Source organism: Tachysurus fulvidraco, chromosome 10 (assembly GCF_022655615.1).
Source record: "Tachysurus fulvidraco isolate hzauxx_2018 chromosome 10, HZAU_PFXX_2.0, whole genome shotgun sequence".
NCBI classification, from domain to species: Eukaryota; Metazoa; Chordata; class Actinopteri; order Siluriformes; family Bagridae; genus Tachysurus; species Tachysurus fulvidraco.
In genome coordinates this window covers 19,976,235-19,999,051 of record NC_062527.1, presented here as the reverse complement: position 1 = coordinate 19,999,051, position 22,817 = coordinate 19,976,235, and the positions used below count along the sequence as shown (strand labels likewise).

Genomic DNA, 22,817 nt, shown 5'->3' with positions numbered 1-22,817 from the left:
GTGCTGACAAACTCTCAGTGTGTGTGTGTGTGTCCTCTTTTGTTAGGTTATTCTTGAAGTGATAGTAAAGCCTTATTGTTGATGTAATACACTGCTTGTATGTGTGTGTGTGTGTGTGTGTGTGTGTGTGTGTGTGTCTGTGTGTGTGGTTTTCTATGATTATCTTGCACCATTTTTCACCCAGCGAAATTTGTATAGATTGTGCAACCATTTATTTATTTATTTATTTATTTATTTATTTATCAATAAACAACTGATAAAATTATGACAATAATCCGATAATAATAATTATAGTCGATGATAATATCTCTTACACCACAGCTTCGATTCTGATTGGTCAGTAGGTATTCTGACTGTAATGCAGAGATGCAGGATTATATTAACCCGTTCGTTCGAATACGTCATCGTTTCTATAGTAACGGCTCCTTCAGTGGGACTTGTACCTTGGACACTTAATAATTTAAGATAATTTAAGACACCATAATTTAAGATATATAATTGTATTTAAAGTCATGGATCTTTCGGTGATGAAACGTTTATTTAACTTTACCGGAAGGAGTCTTCAGTGTCAGTGATCAACAGCAAATAAAGAAAGTCTGACCTTTTAATAATTTTATTTATTTATAAATTACACAGTATTTATAAGAGCAAAAATAGATGCTGGTTGCATATCCATATCCATAATAGAAAAAAATGTAATAAAACACTAACTGCTAGAAGAAGTGCATGTGAAGGCTGAGGGTTGGTTTTACAGGGGATGAAAAACTGAGACCGTATCCTGGTCTGAGGTGCCAAGTCACCCAGCAGCTGGTGTTCCTGTCACTCAGGGCAAAGTGTATGTGCAAGTGACGACTCAGCGGTCTGCTGATGTGCTGATATACTGTATAGAGTGTCACGGCTCCGGAGAAGAATCACTTCTGCGTGTGTTGAGGTGAGACGCACTGATGGGATTCGATGCTGTTCGAATGTTTCACACCTCTAGCAGTTTGCTGTGAGGAAAGTTAGCCTCTGTAATGGCGTCAATTCCTTCTGTGTGTAGTACACTGTGTACTGTAGATGTGGTCTGTGCATGTTTCAGATTAGAGGAAAAAAGTGCAAAAATTGATCTTGCTTATTAAAAAAAAGAATATATGTTTTAAAACTTAAAACTGGTGATTTCTTCATAACATCACAATGTCTAATGGCCCTAACAGGTACTTCAAATAGTAACATTCTTATTGATGAACAAAAGTCAGTTAGCGTTTACAAAAACGATGTGGTGCAGTGTGATATTTTGTACCTACATTCACTAGCCATGTTTTTTTTTTTTTTGGGTCAAGTATTCCTTAGGATGAAATTATACCAGGTTTAGACAAATTATTATCACAGGTTTCCTGGGACAGGCAAATTTCTGGTCAGTTTCCCAAAAGCATCACATAGTCAGAAGATAGAATGTTTAATGTGATGCTCGATCGATCATTAAACCGTATTTTTTGCTGCGATGCTTTTCGGGAAACTTGACCCAGGTACAGAAAATAAACCCTATTTCTGATTTATATACAAAGCAATACTTAGCGCTAAGTAGGCTATAGGACATGATTCTCGATATAACTCGGTTAATCATACAGATAGAAAATAAACACGCAGCCAGACTTTGCAACACGGCTCATATATTCAACCCAAAAATCAGCGACATTTTCACATACTGTAACTGTTCACTTCCTTTAGTCGGTCTTAGTTTACTTCACTAGCTACTGTAACTATACGATACTACGTATGGTCCATGTTGAGTGTGGTACACACCATGTCACCAGAAAACACAGTGACTACCTGGAGCCCTATATACTGTACTGTATAGGCCCACTGACTGATTACAAGATTATAGACACCTGTGATGCTAATTAGTGGACAAACCTTGAATGAACATGTCCCTTTGGTCACATTCTTTTCAGTCTTTTCTAGGGGTACCCTTATTTTTGTCTAGGCCTGTTCCATGAGTTTATTTTTTTAAATAATTCAATTGAAGCGTGGTTGAAAAGCAATGTCTGACTATCACTGGTTAACATTCATAGAATTTTTATATATTTATTTATGACTTTTGTCAGATTAAAGTTTTTTCTGTGACCATTGTGAGTTGTTCTTTCATTGATCGAAGGGTACCAACAATTTTGTCCACGTGTGTATGTGCCGATAATAAAGGCTTCTATGCCCCCATTCTATGATAGCTAGCTTTTAGCCTAATGGGCAGCACACTGAAGCTTCTTCATGTCTGATGGGTAAGCGAATGAATTCTTAATTTCTCCACCCCTAAACACAAGCTAAGGAGGTCATTTCTTTTTCTTCCAATACTTCCCTTTGCCTCTGAAACCTGAAAAAAAACATTTTATAATTGAAACAAAGCTAATACAAACATGTAGATGCTGCTGTCCATTAAATTTTTTCACCTTTGTCAAAGCATTTACTGTAATCTCACATCTTTCAAATTCTAACATGCTTCCTACTGTCTCTGCTTTCGTTAAGTTGCATACATTTTGCCTTTCTTATTTCCATTACAAGTCTATAAACCTTCTGTTTAAGAACCAAGTAAGTTGAATTAGATTTGATTCCAAATCGCCACGTATTCATCCGCCAGTTGTTTTGAATTTAATTCTGATTACTGTTTGCTAAAAGTGCAGTTCAGTAATTATGTTTAAAAGTCAGCTACCAATCAGGATACTGCTTTTATAGCACTTAATCTAATTCATAGACATAAACATCGCCATCAAACCTAATCGGCTCTCATTAACAAAACCCTCAGAAGTTTTAACCTTTCAGAAATGACTTTCAGCCGTTTCGTGCCGATCCGTTCCTTCTACGTTTGTGTCGAACCACAAACACTCCCAGTAAACTACATACCTTTGAGTCTGACGATCTCAAATCAACACCGAACACAAAATGAGACAACGAGACAACGACGAAATGAACAAACTGATAAAACAATAACGCTGCTTCTAAGATACGCGACATTTCTTTGGTCATCAGAAGCCGTTAAAAGTCTTTGGTTAAATAAATCTAAGTAGATGTAATGTGCATGTGTTTGTCCAGAAAAAAAAAGAACAGTCAGGTGCAAAGCAATAAAAGCAGAGGTATTCAGTGCCAGGTCTGGGCTTCATTTTTTATTGCACATGCTAGTGTTTTTAACCTCGTTCGACCCACCTGGTTCCACTCATTCCCATTGTCATGTCCATTGTGAGTGGAATCAGGTGTGAAAGAGCACAGAATAGGAAAAACAAAACAAAAAAACAACAACTGTGTGCAGAAAGTGAAACCAGACCGAGAATGAATACCACTGATTAAAATAGAATAAAAGTTCATTATCGATGTATAAATCCAAGCAAATTAACATCATACGACACAATTGTTGGTCAAATCCCAAACGTCCCCAGCATTACTGTACATTCAGAATATAAAGGCCACTTTGGAATGGGAGGAATGAAACTGGAAACATTCTTGCTCCATTTTGTAGCCAATTCTTTCAACTATTCTCCAAGATTACTTGATTGTAATCCATGTTTTTAATCCATTACATAATCTACCATTGTCCTTTAGTATTCCTGGAATGTAATTCAAGATTATGGTACATTCTTTAGGATTGCACAATCATAAACATTTCTACAGTCCATTCTTTGTGAACCTTCGGTGGTTATTAGTTCTACTGTCCATTTTCCACGATCCCTAAAATTAGTCCGTTATTCTGTCCGGTTTCTATTATCTCTGTATGTGGTCGATTCTCCTGTCCATTTTCTATGATCCTTTGCTTGTAGTGTATTCTCCATCTATTCTCTATGATACCTAAATTGTAGTCTATTTTCTTAGATCCCAAGATTATAGTCTTTGATCCAATCCATTCGCTACTATTCATAGATTGCGGTCCATTTTGTATGGTCCCTAGGTTGTAGTCAATTATTCTGTCCAGTTGATGTGGTCCCTGGATTGCTGTTCATTCTCTTATCCATTCTTTATTGTCCAGTGGTCACCAACCCACCTGACTGGCCTGAGGTGCTCAGTTCCAACCCAAATCAAAAACATTTTTCAGTTATATCAGTAATATTTTTATGTATCAAATGAAATCCGTCAATCTAGGCACGTAATCCGTAATCCTTTAGGCCTTGTACTCTTCTTGTCCTTCTGGTTTCCATGAAAACATTCTCCAACATTATAAATGGTAAAAAGCATAGGCAGATGTTATATCTGAATCAAGTAGTAAATGAAATGCTATAGGTAAGTAAGTGTCAGAAGGATAACAGATAGCCACTGTTCTGGTCCAAGCTTAAGTCCAAATTCCATTCTACATTATGTCTCCAACCTACAGGTCTTCTGACATCCCACCTCGTTTGAGCCTCAAGCTTCCAGACCAACCACGTGGGCAGGTGTTGTAGCTGCGGACCCCAGGAGAACGCATTCCGGAGTCCTCTGATTCCAGTGAGGCATCTGAATCAGTGAGCGACCGAGTAGTGTAGAGGCGCAGAGGGGACCGGACCATTTGTGTGGGTGTGGCAGGGGGGCTAGTGAATGTGGGTGACTGGGCACCTAGTGAGCGAGACTGAAAGGGACTCTGAGGTTTGGTCTCAAATGGCAAAATGGTATTGCTTACTGGAGACATAAGGAGACCGTGGCCACTTAGAGCCCCGGGCGATAGGCTGTTTTTCCGCTTGGCTGCGTTGATGATGTTTTTGGCTAGGATGCGGTGATTAGCCTTGGTCTCTTGAAGAGGGCTGGAGGATTGGGACCTGGTTTCCCAAGGTGGAGATACAGGCGTAGTAGGTGTGCGGTTATTCGTTGGCCTGGACAATGAAATAATGGAGACAGAACTTTTGAAGGGTTTAGGTATTGGGGAGGAGCTGAGAGACTGTGGATCTGGGGATGAAGCAATTGGGCTATGGAAGGGTCTTGGGGTTGGGGGAGGGCTAATGAGGTTCTGGATAGAACGTGGTGTTAGAGAGGAAGTGACTGGATTATGAATGGACCCTGAGTTTTGGGAGCATGTTGTGGAATTATGGATTGACCTTGGTGGTGGTGGTGAAGAAGAAACAGAGTTGATTGGGTTATGGATGATTCTTGGCGGTGGGGAGGTTACCAGAGAGTTGTGCTGGCTGCTGGGTGTCCACACTGCACCTGGAGACCTGTCTGTGCTAGAGAGACGCCGGGAAACGTTAGGTGTCCAAGGTGTTGGGCTGTTGGGGCTGTTCAACTGTGGTGCAGCTGGAGAACCTTCTTTGCCCTGTTGGTGGAAAAATAATATTATTGTCAGAATAAATATGTAAGCTGAAAATGTTTGTTCCTGTTAAACAGACATACATTATGTAACTGAAGTCCTTTACATGCAAATGCATCCAAAAATGTTGATTTAGTAATTTAGTCAAAAGAAATCTCACAGCAAACCACAGGAACAACAGGGACGAGTGTGCTTGATGAAGATTAAGTCTAGTCAAAGCTGCCATTGCTCTGTGCAATTCCTTAAGTTTCACATGACATTTTAGGGTCTTCCATATTGTACAACTGACAAAATGAATGAAGGGCTTGATAGTTACCCATGCAAGTTTAATCTTCATTCATTAATTTTCTACCGCTTATCCGAAATTCTCGGGTCACGGGGAGCCTGTGCTCAGTCTGATCTCAGGCGTCATCGGGCATCAAGGCAGGATACACCCTGGACAGGGTGCCAACCCATCGCAGGGCACACACACACCCTCATACACTCACGCAATCACACACTACGGACAATTTTTCAGAGATGCCAATCAACCTACCATGCATGTCCATGCAACCGGAGTACCTGGAGGAAACCCCCGAGGCATGGGGAAAACATGCAAACTCCACACACACAAGGTGGAGGCGGGGATCGAACCCCCAACCCTGGAGATGTGGGGCGAACGTGCTAACCACTAAGCCACCGTGCACCCCCAAAATTAATCTTGATTATACCTACAGACAAAACTCGTATTTTTATCTGAGTACAAAAACGATGACGAATATCCGTGTTTAAATACAGTTTAATGTGCATGCCAACCAGAAGCCATGCTTGAATGTTTTAAAAGGATTAGGATGCCCTTAATTATTCACTCCATCCATAAAACCATTTAGAATTTAAAACTGCAAGGTATAGCCGGCTTTCTGAAGCATTGTAGGTAAATATAGCAGGCTCTATTTATTCTCCTCTCTTCTGTTTTCTTGCAAAGTGAGCTTGCATGTCTTCTTCGGGTTACAAGCATGCCGACAGTTAATGCTACTAACCTTTGCTGAGGTATTCATTTGCTCTGAAGAGAGCCTCTTGGGTAGGTTTTCACTTCCAGAAAACATTTACATCGTATTAGGGCAGGGCCTAGGGTTGGCCTGTTTGGTTCGGTAGTTAGGGTTCTTCCCTAGGGTTCTTCAATTTAGTTATGAGAACGATGATTAACCCAAAATATAACTTTACGCCTTGACTTTCATGCACAGAGGACATGAGCTGGATGAGGGAGGCCAAATTTTGTGTGGGTGATGTGTAGTTTTTATAGATTCAAAACAATACAAAACAGTAAGCATAATTCAGAGGTTAAGGCCATGTACACACTAATATGTTTTCGTTTGAAAACGTATATTTTTCTCTCCGTTTTGGCTATTTCGTCCACACTGAGACGACGAAAACGTAGCTGTTGGAAGACGCGGATAAATTTGAAAACGCCTTCACGTCTTAGTGTGGACTGTGAAGACGGAGGCTTTTTAGTCATGTGATGCAGTCGAAAGTAAATAAATGCCTAGTGGAAATGACGCAGGTTGAAGCTTTACTCACATTTTCATACATTTCAGTGTGGACGGGCAACTTTTGGAAAGCGTTTGAAAGTGATCATGTGGATGAGGAGCGTTTTTAGAGCGTTTTTTTTAAACTCCGTTTTCAAATATATCCGTATTAGTGTGGGCATGGCCTAAATGAATGTTAAAACATTGTGAAAATGACAAAGAATCCATAAAGTGTAGGTTGGGTTGAGCTTTAATCAAGGAGAAAGAAAAAGAAAACATCAGAGAGCAGTGAAATAAAGAAGAAAATACTTTAAATCTAGACCCGGTATCTCTAATGAACCTAACTGTTTTGTTTTGTCTGCCTCTATCCAGTCATATAAACATGCAGAAATAAACTTTATATGGAATCATTCTTTCATTGCTTTATTAAAACTAGACTAATTCTGTCGTCTTTCAGCTACATTTCACAAGCGACCACACGGCATAATTACAGATATATACGGTTAAGATGTGGAGGGAGTCTGCTTATTCCTTCTTTCATGTCTGTGTGCTCTTATTAAATTACAAATCGTAGATCATAAACCAGAAACACCATCTGCTAAAGTGCTTTAGAGGAACCTTGTACGCTGAGGTTAACCTAAAAGTCTAGAAAGAAATAGCAAGAAAACATACTTCTATTTCAGCTAAAATATATTTCAACTAGATTTGTAAAGTTCGTCGCGACAAACTTTGATGTCGGCTTTGACGACGCAAGTATTCGCAAAGGCCGGTGCTTTTTGGAAGCCAGTGGACATAAGGGTCAGTGTTACTTTTTGAAGCAAGTAGACAGAAAGCTAGGGTGCCAAAACATTGGGAGGTAAGTGGAGATGAGCATGGGACATCATCCGAATACTCTAGAGGAAGTTCCCCACATTGGGCTGATTGTATTGATATGTCACATGTCCATGTTGTGCTAATTTTTAATTTTCACATGAGGTCACTTTCACAAGGTCATCAGAATACATATGAGGAAGTTCCCCTCATTGTTCTGAGTGTTTTGATATATGACATATTATATATATATATTCCATGTTGTAAAAAGTTTTTTGATTTTGCATATATTGGGGGCGGGGCTGCGAGACAAGGCCAGTCAGTACACCAATTTAAACCTTTGTTCAGAGTATCACCCTAAAGGAGCTGGCCGAGTTTGGTGTAGATAGTTTGAAAGCTTGCCGAGTTATAAACCTCTAAACTTTATAATGGGAGTCTATCGGAAAAGAGGCCACTTTGAGACCCGGTACCGCGGAAGTACCGGTACTCGGATAGCTTAGAAAAGTAATAGCAACAAACTTCAGACCAGGCAACAAACTTTGTCTGAGCTTCAATAGGAAAACAGAATATTGGCTTCTACAAAGCCAACATAATTAAGCTGCCCAGTCTTTATTAACTAGCAGGTCCTAAAAGCGATAGTCCACAAGACTTAAACTGGTTCTCTGATGCCAAGCCTTATGCATCAGACCACCTGCTGGTTATTGCTTTGCCATGCCAAACTGGGAAAATAAACTATAGCCAAACATAATACATCATTTAATCAGAGGCCGAAGGAATCTTCGGAGCCTGGAGAGAATAATAAACTGTCTCGGTGTGAAAATAATCTACAGCGTTTATAGCTGTTTCGTTTTCCTGGAACCACTCGTGACATTTCTTCTGCTTGCTCATCGGCTATAACTGCGTAAAGAGCCGAGTTATTCCCTGTTAAGCCTCTGTGAATATTTTTCTTTCGTCTGTTGAGAATACCGAGTAAACAAAAGCAGTGGAAGGTCTGGAAGGAGAGAAAAAAGACTAGAAGAAATAATTTGGCTTCCACACCTGTGGGGTAATCCCAGCTTTCTTGGTTGAGAAGGTGGGCTTGGGTGCCTGGATGACCGACTGAGGAGAAGTCACACGCTCAGGAGCGACACCTGACACAGAGGTGGTCACTCTCCTGCTCCTGCTCACCGATTCCACAGGCATCATGGGAGGGGAGAAGCAGTTAGCCAACCTGTAGGCATGTGAGTCATACTGGGTTGGGACTGGAGTAGATGGAAGCGATGTCTGTCTGGAATATGAGGATCTCATCACTACAGGTTTAGGTGGGGGTGCTGCTTTGGGAAGATTGCTTAAAGGGCCCTTATTTGGGTTGAGGATGAACAGGGATGAATTGAGCTGGTAAGGCTGGTGCCGGGACAGCTCCATTTCCACTCTGCTGCAACCATTTTCTAATGTCGGGCTCTCCGGGACTGGGGCTGGTAGAGGTGGCTTTGCTGGCACATTCTTTTTCTGTGTGGCAAGCTGGGTTTGGAGAGTCTTGGAAAACTCTGTGGAGACGTTAGAGGCATTAATCATGGCCTTGACACGACCGGGCATGTTTGACGGATACACCCATGAGGGAGGCAGAGACGTGGTGGGAGAAGGTGATCTTAGTCCCTCTGCATTTTCATGAATATATTTCTCCATTCTGGTCTGGCGTTTGGCAAACAGCTCTGCACCTTTGCCGGATGCTTTGGTCAGGGCTTGCTCAGGCTTGTGCTCTACCCTGTCTCGTGTTCTGGAGCTTTTCAGTGTCGAGGACCACACTGGCACAAAATTCTCTTCCACACCACTCTCATTCTTGACCAGGAAATTGGATGCCTCTGCCCCTAGAGCCAGCTGCTCCTCTTCCTGATGTGTTTCTGCCTGTCCTCTGCCTCTTTTCTTCTCATCTGTTCCTTGAACCAGAGACAAGAGCTCGGGAGTCGGAGCTGACTTTGGTTTCTCCTGAAATGTAAACATTGACTTGCGGTTAGATCGTCTGCCCCGACCTTCATCTAGAATGCCTGTGCGGTTGGGCGTCGTTGGCCTGCTATCAGACAGTAGCTGAGGCATATAGGTGGAGATTGGAGTGGCCAACGAAGTGTAGTAGGCAGGTGATGGAGGGGGAGACATGGCCGATTGTGGAGGAGGATCAGATGGGATAGATGGAGGTAGGATCATGTATCCAGGAAGAGGAGGGGTTGGGTATGAAGGAGCAGGAGGTGGAGGGGAGAACACTTGTCTGGAGGATACCGCAAAAGTTGGTTTAACAAATGTTTGAGGTTCTTGGCCAGAATATACAGGTGGTTCATACTGAGTTGGAAGAGGAGGAGCAGAGCAGGATGGGGCAAGAGGGATGTCTGGAGAGAGAGTGCTGGATTCGTTCGGGTTCATCGCAACAGGGGATAAAAAGGGCCGGGCTGTCCTGTTTGTAATGGACGACTGCTTCAGTACTGAGTCGTCTGCTTTACTGTTGGTCTCAGTGCTGTGACTTCCATTTGGGACGGCTTTAGGAGCCTCCGCTTGGTTTTCATATGTCCCATTTATCTGCACATCCTGCTCTCCTTCTTGGCTAGGATTAGGAACAGCAGGAGTATCGTCATCACCAGAGATGATATCCTTTCCTGCTTCTCCATGCTCAGGAACCTCTTCATCCTTTTCATTTACAGGAAGAAAATGCCTCTCATGTCCCACTTCATGTGCCACTTCCCCAACATCCTCCATTTTATGTCCCTTGCTGTGCGTAACCAGTGTTGGCCACTGGAGTTGCCTTTCACTTCTTCTGTGTTTCAAGTCTTTGACCTGGCTGTCAGTCCAGCGCTCCCTGTTACATGTTAATGCACTCGGAGAAGGTGAGTCAGGTTCATTATGGGACTCTTGATTGCTTTCTTCTCCTCCACCAGCAACACTCACGATCGTGAAGGCGTTCACTCTTTCTCTGCGGCGGTTGAAGAGCTGGACACCTCGGGAGTTGGGGTTTGATGGCACGGTCAGCTGTGCAGCGATAATCTGACTTCGTGTTCTTGCTTCTTTCAGCTCCTTCTCCGGCAAACTGGCACTCCGCTCAAGATCTGCAATTACAGAAAAGCAGTGCAGTCAAAAATAAAATGGGATGTTTTACTATGTCTCTCCGATGACTTCATCACTTACGCCTGAGGCACATGGTCTAGCCCACATGCAAAGTTATGATTTTTTTTTTTTAGTTAACAAGGAGCTTTGTGTGAGGTGTTGCTCAGCAAAGCTTGTAAATGTCCAGCTCACCATGAACCACCAAACACTGACTACTCATGATCCCGGTGCGCTATATACTATTTTAAAACCCATATAATTATTCCTGCAGCATGTGGATCTGATTAGCTGCTCTCTAACAGCAATGGCCCAGGGTAATACATATCCTGGCTTGGTCCTGTTTTGCATTAGAGTGTCTCTGATGGAGGCCCGACGACTCCTACACTGTCTTTATTTTCATTATTCTCTCATTACTCTCATGAGAATTTGGGATTTTCCTGTATTTCAGCCATATATGCTACCCTAATAGCAAAGCCTCACCTCCCTTGAAAAAGCACATTTGTCTATTTATTAACTACATTTATAATACTGTAAATGCAAATTTTTAAACTTTTTCAACACTATAAGTGTGAACTAACAAAGGACATGCATAAATATGCAGGGCCTGCTTATGTTCTGTATTTACACCTGATTGGCTGTTACATTTTATGATGTCCTAATACTTGCTTGCTACACGTTGAATACTAACTGAGGATTGTTAAATAATTATTGTTAATTATTATATTGTTAAATAAAATTTTGATTAATACATACATACTTGTTGTGTGACATTTCTGTTCCCTTCATTCATTCATTCATTCATTTACTACCGCCTATAAGAACTTCTCGGGTCACGGGGAGCCTGTGCCTATCTCAGGCGTCATCGGGCATCGAGGCAGGATACACCCTGGACGGAGTGCCAACCCATCACAGGGCACACACACACTCTCATTCACTCACACACACACACACACTCATTCACTCACACACACACACACACAATACAGACAATTTTCCAGAGATGCCAATCAACCTACCATGCATGTCTTTGGACCCGGGGAGGAAACCGGAGTACCCGGAGGAAACCCCCGAGGCACGGGGAGAACATGCAAACTCCACACACACAAGGCGGAGGCGGGAATCGAACCCCCAACCTTGGAGGTATGAGGCAAATGTGCTAACCACTAAGCCACCGTGCCCCCTGTTCCCTTTATTAATAACCTTAATAACCATTACCTTTATTTATGTTTTCTTTTGACCTATGTAACATGGTTTGTGATGACATTTTATAGGAGCTATATGAAATAAATAGTTTTATTATTATTATTATTATTATTATTATTATTATTTCACAGTAGTATACAATATAAAAGTTTGTGCATCCACGATGTAATAAACCCTTGGAGCACATTTAAAGTAAAATAAGGGTAAATTATTAGTATGTTGTTCTGCTCTTCCACATGAAATGAATAACAACATTGTATAAGACCATGAGCCTCTGTTAATACCCTGGCACAGAGGGCAGCTATCTTTCTGTTGAATATGGCCGTGGTTTTATTGCCTAGGCTTAAGAACTGCCATTCCATTCTGGACAAAGTATTTAGTTAAGCACGCGGCTCTCCTCTCGCTCGCTCAGCATTCCTGAACTGCCGAGAAATCTCCCCACTTGGGTCTATGGCATTCTCTCCCAAACACCGAGGACTTATGCATTTACAGTACGCAGCTGCACGAGTGCCCTGACACATCTTTACACAACACACACTGCAATTAAAATTCCTTCGGCTTCGACCTTGAGAATTTGGCTTCACTATTATCTCATCTTTTTATTTCGGCTTCCTGTGAGTGGAGTCATTGTTGTTTCTAAGTGATATTGTGAGATTTAAAAAAATTCACATACATATTGTAATGGCATTTAATAATGTTTATGTGTGTACAAATAAGTGCAACAAAGAAGTGTAATTAACGTATATTTACTATTCCTTTGTCTAAATATAATGGGTCGTGAGCTTACATCACTGTCTGTGTGGAGACTCGTACATGTTCTCCACACGGGTACTTTGGTTTCCTTTCACATCCCAAAAACGTGTGTGAATTGAATGTGTGTGTGTGTGTGTGTGTGTGTGTGTGTGTGTGTGTGTGTGTGTGTGTGTGTGTGTGTGAAGCCTCGTCCCATCTGATCGTTATTCCCACCTCACCCCCAGTTTTCTCTGGAATCTATCGAAGTGGATACACTGTTACCAGGATAAAGCACTTATTAAACGTGAATAAATGAATTAATATAATAGTTAATACACTATTCCGTTCTCCAATATATTCATGCACACTTAGGACAAATATTTAATTAAGTAAGTGTGTGTTAAACTTAAAAAGTCAAAGTGTCAAGTTATATAGAAAAACAAGTTATGTCAAGTATATAGAAAGCAGTGAATATATAGAATATATATACAGTATATAGAAAGTTTAAAGTGTATTAAGTTGTATAGAAAAACATTTTCAAAGAAAAAACAATTAGACGATATTGCTATGTGCTGACCAACTATTAGGATTTTAAAGCAAAATGTAAAAAAGACACAAAAAACAACAACTAATTATTATATATTGAATATATATGTATATACGTATATAGTTATATATATTTACTTAGTTTTTGTTATAAAATACTGGAGAGGGTAAGAAAAGGCCAGCAAGATAAAGAAAAATTGAGTCATACTATTTAGTATTAATATAATTATAATATAGCAACTAATTAATATAGTAAATATTATTTAGCTTTTGAATAGTCAAAACGTATAAATAATGATTTATTGCTGATGTATATAAAAAAAACAATTACATGTTATTAATTAGTTTGTTTATTATTTATTTTTTATTTTATTATTATTATTATTAGTAGTAGTAGTAGTAGTATTGCTGTTGTTATTCTTATTACAATGACAGTCATGGAGATAATAATAATAATAATAATAATAATAATAATAATAATAATAATAATAATAATAATAATAATAATAATACAGACTAATCAAATAGGCCCCTATCTCGTATCTATGTACTAATGTTCCTGAGCTGAGTGGCATGCTGACCTGCAGATCACCGAGCGAGAGTCGGCTATGGCCTGACTGGAAGGTATTGACGATGTAAGTGTTGTTAAACACTTCAGTGCAAACACAGCCTGTTTCCTTTACACAGCTCTAATTCATCTTGCATGTAACTCTGTGGGAGGTGAAGCTTTTATCCCATAAAGCCCAGCACAGGATGTTTGGCAGGACGGCGTGCGAAAGGCTCTGTCAGTCCGAGCGAAACTCTGAGTTATGTCATGCAGTAAAACACGAGTGGCACATTTAAATCTTTCCTTGAGGACATTATGAGGAGGTTCAGGCAGGATTGTGACATACTGAACACACGCATAAACACACATACAGGGAGATTCAAAGCAAGAAGAGAGAGAGAGAGAGAGAGAGAGAGAGAGAGAGAGAGAGAGAGAGAGAGAGAGAGAGAGGGAAAATCTGACATAGACATAGGGTTCAGACAAATAAAGGTTAAAACTGTGAGTCATAAAGATAAACAGGGAAAGAGGGACGTGGAAAAAGAGAGATGAAATGGGAGAAAGACAGAATGGAAATAAAACAAAAAGATGGATAAACTGAAACAGACAGAGGAGACAATTAAATTATAATTAGAAGAGATACAAATGTAGAGAACGGAGAGGGGGATTGAGAAAAGCACAGTCCGAGAGTGAAAAAGAAAGGACAGGTCTTATGTCTCATTATGAATCATAAGGATGGACAGAGGAGAAAATGAGACACTGAGCGAAATGAAAGAGAAAGAGACAGAGTAAGACAGAGAGAAAGGAAAAGAGAAATGAGACAGAGATGGACATACAAAGACAGTATTTTAAGTGTCCCTTTAACAGGAGAGGGACCGGATGAGAAGAGACAGGAATTAAATAAAAAAGCACAGTGAGACTAAAGGGTGGATAGAAAAATAACACAGGGAAAGTGACGGATGAAGACAGATGGTTTCCTCCAGGTTGTTAATGTTAACCATGATGAGAGAGAGAGAGAGAGAGAGAGAGAGAGAGAGAGAGAGAGAGAGAGAGAGAGAGAGAGGGAGAGAGAGAGAGAGAGAGAGAGAGAGAATAAATGCAAGAAAGTAAGATGAAAATAGAAACACAGAGCAAAACACATCATAAAAGGGAAAAGATGAGAAACAAGAGAGAACACAAGTAAGAAAGAAAGAGAAATGTGTGGGACTGACAGAGATACGAACAGAGGAACAGAGACACAGTGAAGACGATGTGAGAGAAGAGAGAGAGAGAGAGAGAGAGAGAGAGAGAGAGAGAGAGAGAGAGAGAGAGAGAGAGAGAGAGAGAAAGGGGGGGAGCGTAAGACAGATGAGAGTATGGAAGACAAAGAGACAGACAGTGAGACAGACAGGCAGAAAGACAGACAGAGAGACAGACAGGCAGAGAGACAGACAGACAGACAGAGATACAGACAGACACACAACGAGACAGACAGAGAGACAGATATACAGACAGAGAGACAGACAGGCAGATAGGCAGAGATACAGACAGACACACAACGAGACAGACAGAGATACAGACAGAAAGGCAGAGAGACAGACAGACAGGCAGATAGACAGACAGACAAAGAGACAGACAAACAGAGACAGACAGGCAGAGAGACAGACAGACAGGCAGATAGACAGACAGACAGACAGACAGACAAGGAGACAGACAAACAGAGACAGACAGGCAGAGAGACAGACAGACAGGCAGAGAGACAGACAGTCAGGCAGAGAGACAGACAGGCAGAGAGACAGACAGACAGGCAAAGAGACAGACAGAGAGAGACAGGCAGAGAGACAGATGGCAGAGATACAGGCAGAGAGACAGACAGACAGGCAGAAAGACAGACAGAGAGAGATACAGACAGAGACAGACAGTCAGAGAGACAGTCAGAGAGACAGACAGTCAGAGAGACAGACAGAGAGACAGACAGAGAGACAGACAAGCAGAGACACAGACAGACAGACAGTTTACCTTCTCATACCATCAGCCCTTCATACAGTAGCTTTAACCCTTTAGACCCTCAGACCTTCTCAGTTCATCTCTCATACTCACTTAACTACATCCAGTGTGAGAAAAACTAAACTTCCAGACGAATTAAAACAGAAGTCACATTAAAGTTCCTGAACGGAATAAAACTCCAAACTAACGGTTTTGTTTATCACACACTTTATCTGCCTGAACGTTATGACGTCATACACATTTATTTCCCTTACCGTGATTATAGTTCAGCGTGTCGGTGTGTCCTCTCTCTCTCTCTCTCTCTCTCTCTCTCTCTCTCTCTCTCTCTCCCCCTCTCCTGCTGTCTGTGTTAAACTGCTCCCTGCCCGGTTATATTCCAGTTTTTTAAGCGAGCTCGTGGCTCAGTTCACGCCCTCTTTCACCGGCTCGTGTTTCGCCTTGCTGCTGTTTTTAACGGTTTCACACTCGATCTCAAATGAGTCCGTTTTTTAAACCTAGTTCCCTTCATAGGCTGAAAAATGACTACATTCCCATCTCATGTAGTGCACTTCTGTAGGGAGCAGAGAGCCGTTTGGGATTCGACTATACTGTAATTTCATAATATCCAGGATTATTAAACCTGGAATAAACGTCTGTTTGTTCGGATTAACTTGTGTATTTAGCATGTTGTACACGTGTCATACTATATGTAACAACTCTATAATACTTAATAAAAATATAAACTAGTTATAATAAAGTCAGTAGGATTAAGATTGGGATTTGAAATTGGGATTATCAGTGTTAAAGTTTGACAGAGAGTGAGCCGAGATTGACATTGAGATTATTCGGGTTAGGGAATATAGTTTAGGGTATGGTTTGTGATTAGTGGTTTACATTTACATTTATGGCATTTCGCAGACACCCTTATCCAGAGTGACTTACAACTGAGCAACTGAGGGTTAAGGGCCTTGCTCAGGGGCCCAGCAGTGGCATGACCTTCTGATCAGTAGGCCAACACCTTAACCACTGAGCTAGCACATCCCATTTTAATTTTTAAATTTTTAGAAATTGGGATGGGATTAAGATATATTAGTGTGGAGTTGGGATTAAGAAGTTTGGAGAGTGTAGGATTGAGATTATTAGTGTTGGGGTTTAGAGTTTTGAAGAGTGTGGGATTGAGATTATTAGTGTTGGGGTTTAGAGTTTTGGAGAGTGTAGGATTGAGATTATTAGTGTTGGGGTTTAGAGTTTTGGAGAGTGTGGTATTGAGATTATTAGTGTTGGGGTTTAGAGTTGGGAGAGTGTGAGATAAAGATTATTAGTGTTTGTGTTTAGATTTCGGAAAATGTAGGATTGAGATTATTATTGATGGGGTTTAGAGTTTTGGAGAGTGTGGGATTAAGATTATTAGTGTTGAGATTTAGAGTTGGGAGAATGTAGGATTAAGATTATTAGTGTTGAGATTTAGAGTTCTTTTTTTATGTTAAATATTAGATTAAAATTGGGATTGAGATTGGGTTTAGATGGGATTGACTGGGATTACTGTCCAGTGAGGTTTGGTCGGGATTCAAATGTTGTTGTTGCAGATATTTAGATTTATAGTGTGGGATTTATTATTGTTTGCTTCAGGGTAGGGATTTTCATCCACATCTTTTTGTTCTGGAGATGATTTTATCTGATTTCAACCTACAGGAAACAGGATTGAATGCAACTCTGCAACTGAGCTCATGGGAGTTAATGTATCTGCTTAAGAGCTACAGGAGTTAAGACCTTAATACAGACTGAATGGCAGCAGTTTGCAGTAATTAGTTATTAACTCTGTGCCACTTTGACTGCATGTTAAGCTTTCTGGAAGAGAAAGGAACTTCCTCCTCTGGCTGTAAGAGACTGACGAAGAAAGAGAGAGAGCGAGAGAGAGAGAGAGAGAGAGAGAGAGAGAGAGAGAGAGAGAGAGAGAGAGAGAGAGAGAGAGAGAGCAGGAAAGTGAGAGTGAGGAGTTCCGTGAAAGAGGAGACAATGTGTTGATAAGGGATGAGAGCCTGGAGAGCGTGTGTATGAAAGAGAGAGTGAGAGAGTTAGAGAGAGAGAGAGAGAGAGAGAGAGAGAGAGAGAGAGAGAGAGAGAGAGAGAGAGAGAGAGAGAGAGAGAGAGAGAAAGATTAAGTGATGGAAGGAGGGAACTCTTTGAGCCCTAGGCAGTAGTGCTGTAGTCAGGTCTAGATTGTGGGTGGAGAGGGAACTTTTCCTTAAAGCAGGAGAACTTGGAACGCTGCTGCCTCAGGGCTAAGGATCAGAGGTCAGATTATCCTGTCGGATGTTGTCCTTCACCAGACCCACTCCCACAGGATTCCACATGCATGTGTGTGTGTGTGTGTGTGTGTGTGTGTGTGTGTGTGTGTGTGTGTGTGTGTGTGTGTGTGTGTGTGTGTGTGTGTGTGTAATGCATGTGTGTGTATAAGTAAGGAGGAAAAAATGTTACTTAGGGTTTTCTCCATGCTTTCCTACCCACAAAAAGCTTACTTCACTTTAAAAAGGATTAATTCAAAAGATTCAGCTGTGAATCAGATGTCTTTATGTTTACTGCATTTTCTAATCTAAGATCTAATTCTCAGATGCACCAGGGTTTGCTTATGGAAACAGACTCGGCTCATCTGAACCGTTCCACTTACGAGGGGTTTGATGATAATTAGAAACATATTGCTTTATAGACACATTCACTTTAAGTCAAGTTTTTTTTTTTTTTTTAAGAACGCAAAGTGCAGAGCTCAGGCTCACATGACTTAATGTCGGACCTGTTTAATGTGTCTAAACCTACGGACAAAGGACAAAACATGACAGTTAGAAAACACAGCAGGTTTACATTCTATATGCTGCACGGTATAAACATCTTATTCCATATATAATGAGAGCCAATGACTGAGAGAGAAAAAGAGTGTTTACACATGTATTTTCTCAGACTTGTTTAAGTTTGTCATTGGTTTTTATGTCTGGAAACTGTCTGGGACCGATATAACATGATAACATCATCTTTTGTCTCCACATCGTTCATGTAACATTCACCAACTGACATGAGCGTAAAATACAACAGCTGTCAATCATCTAACAAACAGCTGCACTATGTCTATAATGCAGGCTTTCTTTTAACGCATTTTCCATCTGCACAACACCCACGCAAGTGTGAATGCAATGAGGAGGAGTGTTCATCTGTGTTCCTGATCATGATTTCTTCCAGCTAACTTTTTTTGGCTCTCGTATTACGGTCAGTGGTCCTGCGGCATGGGAGAGCGAGGGCCATTACTGCATTACAGTACAGAAAATGTGCCTTTTGGCCACAAGGAAACAGATGTTAATGTTTAACGCTCTGAAGTTTGACCAGCGAGGGTGTGGGGATGGTGATCTGTTTTTTGTCCGCATTCCTGTCAACCACAAATGTGACTTTTTGCTGATAATGACATATCCATCCAACTGTAGGAAACTTTAAGAAGTCCAGCACTGGACCGTATTTACTTGCTCTGATTTTAAAGGAGCGTTAAGTAAGATTTGTCTTTTTCCTCCAGACATTAGCTCTCTAACAAGTGAAAGGGTTTGTTTTTAAATTTGAATGATTCCCACCCCTGCCCATAAAGCTCCACCCACAGTATCTCAGGTGGCCCACGTAAGATCTATAAAATGCCAGACATCCAAATGCATTCGAGTGACTTAACAACTTTTAAAAAATATCTATTGCACCTTTAACATACAGCCATGCTTTTGATCGCTGATGAGATTTACTGTACTTCAATGCAATGCAGTTCTATCAGATCCATTACCACTTCCTGTTACATAAGACCAATCACAATATCTACACTAATACTGAATGCCATAATGTACGTAGAGTATTCTACCCTAAACAGATCAACCATGTCACAGTATTTTCGAAGGTTTCAACCAAACCCGTGTTTACTTACAAAGCCATCTTGTTGCAAGCTCACCATATGAGAGGTAATAAACAAGAAACTGAAGTAAATATTTACTTGTCTTCCGTGATGGGTGACCAGTGCTAGAGGTCATCAGAGGCTTTGCTTTGACCCAGTTGTGCTTCTCCGTTTCCCATGAATCAGTTCCTGTCATGTCTGTATTTTCCTCACATGAGATTACGGTGCCGTGGGTCGTGGTACCGTGTCCAGTCCATCTGATCCCTCTCCTGACAGGGTCATGTCCTTTTTCCATTTTTCCAGCTCAAGAGTGGCTGCTTCAAGGGATTAAAACAACAAACGTTGTTGGTCTAGAGGGTCCACTTTTTTTCTGCGTGCCTGTGCTTGACTAATGTTTTGTCCCTTATGGGTGGTCAGGATGGCCAAAAGGGAGGGTTCTAAGTACTGCTCTGTTTTCAAAGCAAAAACAACCCAGCACAATCAGAGTTACGTTTCAGCCTGGCAGTCCTTTTTTGGGAATAGTCAGTTACACAGTTACAAGACGATGATGCACTTTTACTTTCGATGCCACAAAATATTACTTAAATCCGAAAACAAAATCCTGGTAGATTCCTTTAGACACACGCTGGACCTGTTCCAATGGAAAACAGCCAAAGATATTTCACAATTTGCGATGTGCTCCTCTGCAGATCCGGTAAAAGCTGAAAGATCATCCACGTTTCTTTTCGGGGTTTGTTTTTCCTCAGCGATCTAGACATTTCTTTTTCTCTCTTCCTTCTCTCATTCCCCAAACACTCCTCTGCTCGTATATCACAATCTCCACAGGGCAGATCACAGTTCTCAAAAGACACACGACAAAGTCTCGGAAGAAAGGTGACGTACTGTAGCTTGCTGTAATTGCATTAGAGCATGAAAGCACTATTCATCGTAAAAGGTCAGACGATTTTCCCGGCGTCGCTGTTCGAATAATTCACATTTCAACAAGGATTTATTATTATTTATACATAAAGTTAAACATGTTATACATGATGATAAACAGCAACTTGCTGTACCTCCATAACAGGCCCTTTATACTGTCAAATTGCTGACAGAAAACTTCTTGGGTGGTTTTGTTAAAACCCTGTGTGTTCTCTCAGTCAGTCAGGTTTAATAAACCGTTGCGTTTATTTGCTCTTAGGTCCAATGAAACAAAGAAGACTGATGCAGATAGCTTCTCCAGAATGAGGCTGACGATTTAACATCGGCAGGATATCGAGATGATTCCTTCTAATCCACTCCCACCTAAAAAAAAAGGAAAGGATATGGGTTATTAGACTGAGAAAGCAGTAGTACATGATGTTTCAGGAAGTATGATTATCTGACCTCTTGAGGTGTGGCAAATATGGATGTGCTTCATGTTCATTAACATCCACACCACTCCCATCGAAGTACCAGTGGAAAGAACGGAATGAATTTCCCACTCGTGTAATAAATGCACAATACAACAGTCATTTCCTCTTGGATTAAAAGCAAGGAGAAGGAAAGGGTGTCAAAAGGAACAATGTGTCACTCTAATTAAAGACAGAAACATGACAAAGCTTTATTCCTTATCAGGAAAGCAGGGAGGTTTTCTAATCCAGAGTTGAACACGTCCCAAGAATGTGCCAAAAAAAAAAAAAAAGTGCTAAGCCCTTTGACTTCTCTTAATCACTGAGATCCATGCTATTAGAGGCAGAATTTCTGGCTAAGAGAGAAAAAAAAGGAAGAGAAAACAGTCCACAGGGCGTAAGTGACCTCTATCCTGCACTACGGTCTCTTGTATCCTGTTGAACCTGAGCCTGAGGGTATGTGAGTTACTGAGATGAGATGGCGTTTATCACGATCAGCTCTTTTCACGTGCTGTTAAAAGCAGTTAGAACTTATACAGAGAGAAAGAGAAAGGATCTTCCCGAGATCAGACACAATAGCATCAGAGTGCCTCTCTGTGCCGTCATCCCTAAGCAAAAGACAATCCTCTCAAACACTCGTCCACAATGGGCTTCAGATCGGTGTTGTCTGTGCATTCTCTGGTATCAGAGAGTAAAGAGAAAGCTTTGTTGAGATATGCCATCGGGAGATGGGACCGCCGATGGAAGCCATAAACATTCATTATTTTTTAGTTTACGATAAAAAAAAAGCTGTTTTAAGATGTTCAGGGAGTATTTTGTTCAAAGCTTCAATGCTTAAGGATAAAGCATTTACATTTAGGAATGTTAGCAGACACCCAGATAAAAAAAAAACTTATTTATTGTTTATCTTATTTATACGACTGAGCAGTTAATTGTTACTTGGACAACTTGCTCAAGGGCCCAGTGATGGCAGCTTGGTGGACCAAGTGGGCATCTTGTTGGGCATTTTATCCACTAAGCTACCACTTCCCATTAATTAATTGGTGTGTAGGATATCTGTTAGCAAATGTTATTAATATCTCATTATTAGCAATTATTAGTTGCTGCCTCACATCTCCAGCGTTCCTGGTATAACCCTGAGCTCTGCATTGTCCGTGTATACAGTAGATTTGCATGCTTTCCGGTGTCCATGTGGGTTTCCAGAAACGGTTGGTAGACTGACCGCTCTAAATTACATACCAATAGATGTGAATCATTCCACCATTCCCTGTCTCAAATCCAGTAAAGTTTGCATTTGTTTTATTACCGCTCGCATCACCTGTTATCATGTATTATCTGTCTAGAACAGCATGTATAGTAAACCTGTTATCCTGGTCGGGTTTGAGGTGAAGCGAGCGCTGACGGTATCTCGGGAACCCTGCGTATGAGCAGGAATATACCCTGGATGGAACAATCACACTCACTCCCACTTCACCCCCTTCTTATTCTACCTACTGACATGTTTGGGAGGATACAAGAAACCGGATAAGTCAAGGAAACCCACATGGAGACCATGTAACCCAAACTCCACCCTAGGCAGTAACCTAAGCTCATGGATGACCCGGGAAGCCTGGAGATATGAGACGCCAGTAGACACTGACATACAGTAACACATTTTCATAGGTACCTGTCTTTTTGAACACACCGTATAAACAAAGAAAGACACAGAACAGTAGAGTAAAGTTAACATCTAACGAGGTTGGTCAATTAACAAAGCTGACCTGGCAAATTAATTTGTACACATTAATTAATATTGCCTCAATTTAGAACCAACCAAAGAATCCTTAAGAGTTCTCAGTTTAAGCTTCTATAATCATTGTCTGGTCATCCTTCCATCCTGTAGCACTTATCCTACACAGGGCCACAGGGCACCTGGTATATATCTCAGGGG

The 22,817-nt window shown here is 41.0% G+C and overlaps 1 protein-coding gene across 2 annotated transcripts in view; it reads right to left on the bottom strand.

The window, feature by feature from the left end:
• Nucleotides 1-597: 597 nt before the first annotated feature.
• The window catches only part of LOC113653702 (synaptopodin), a 26,517-nt gene continuing 4,297 nt past the window's right edge, over nt 598-22,817 (bottom strand). The window contains exons 1-4 of one of the 2 annotated variants that reach the window (XM_027163461.2): nt 20,883-21,021; nt 19,620-20,801; nt 8,587-10,619; nt 598-5,239 (exon numbers count right to left, since the gene is read on the bottom strand). In XM_027163461.2, coding sequence (XP_027019262.2) covers nt 4,325-5,239; nt 8,587-10,619; nt 19,620-19,815 — 3,144 coding nt within the window. In that variant the 5' untranslated portion in view covers nt 19,816-20,801; nt 20,883-21,021 and the 3' untranslated portion in view covers nt 598-4,324. Of the gene's footprint in view, nt 5,240-8,586; nt 10,620-19,619; nt 20,802-20,882; nt 21,022-22,817 lie in introns of those variants that run through there. The other variant, XM_027163460.2, reaches the window with a different exon arrangement.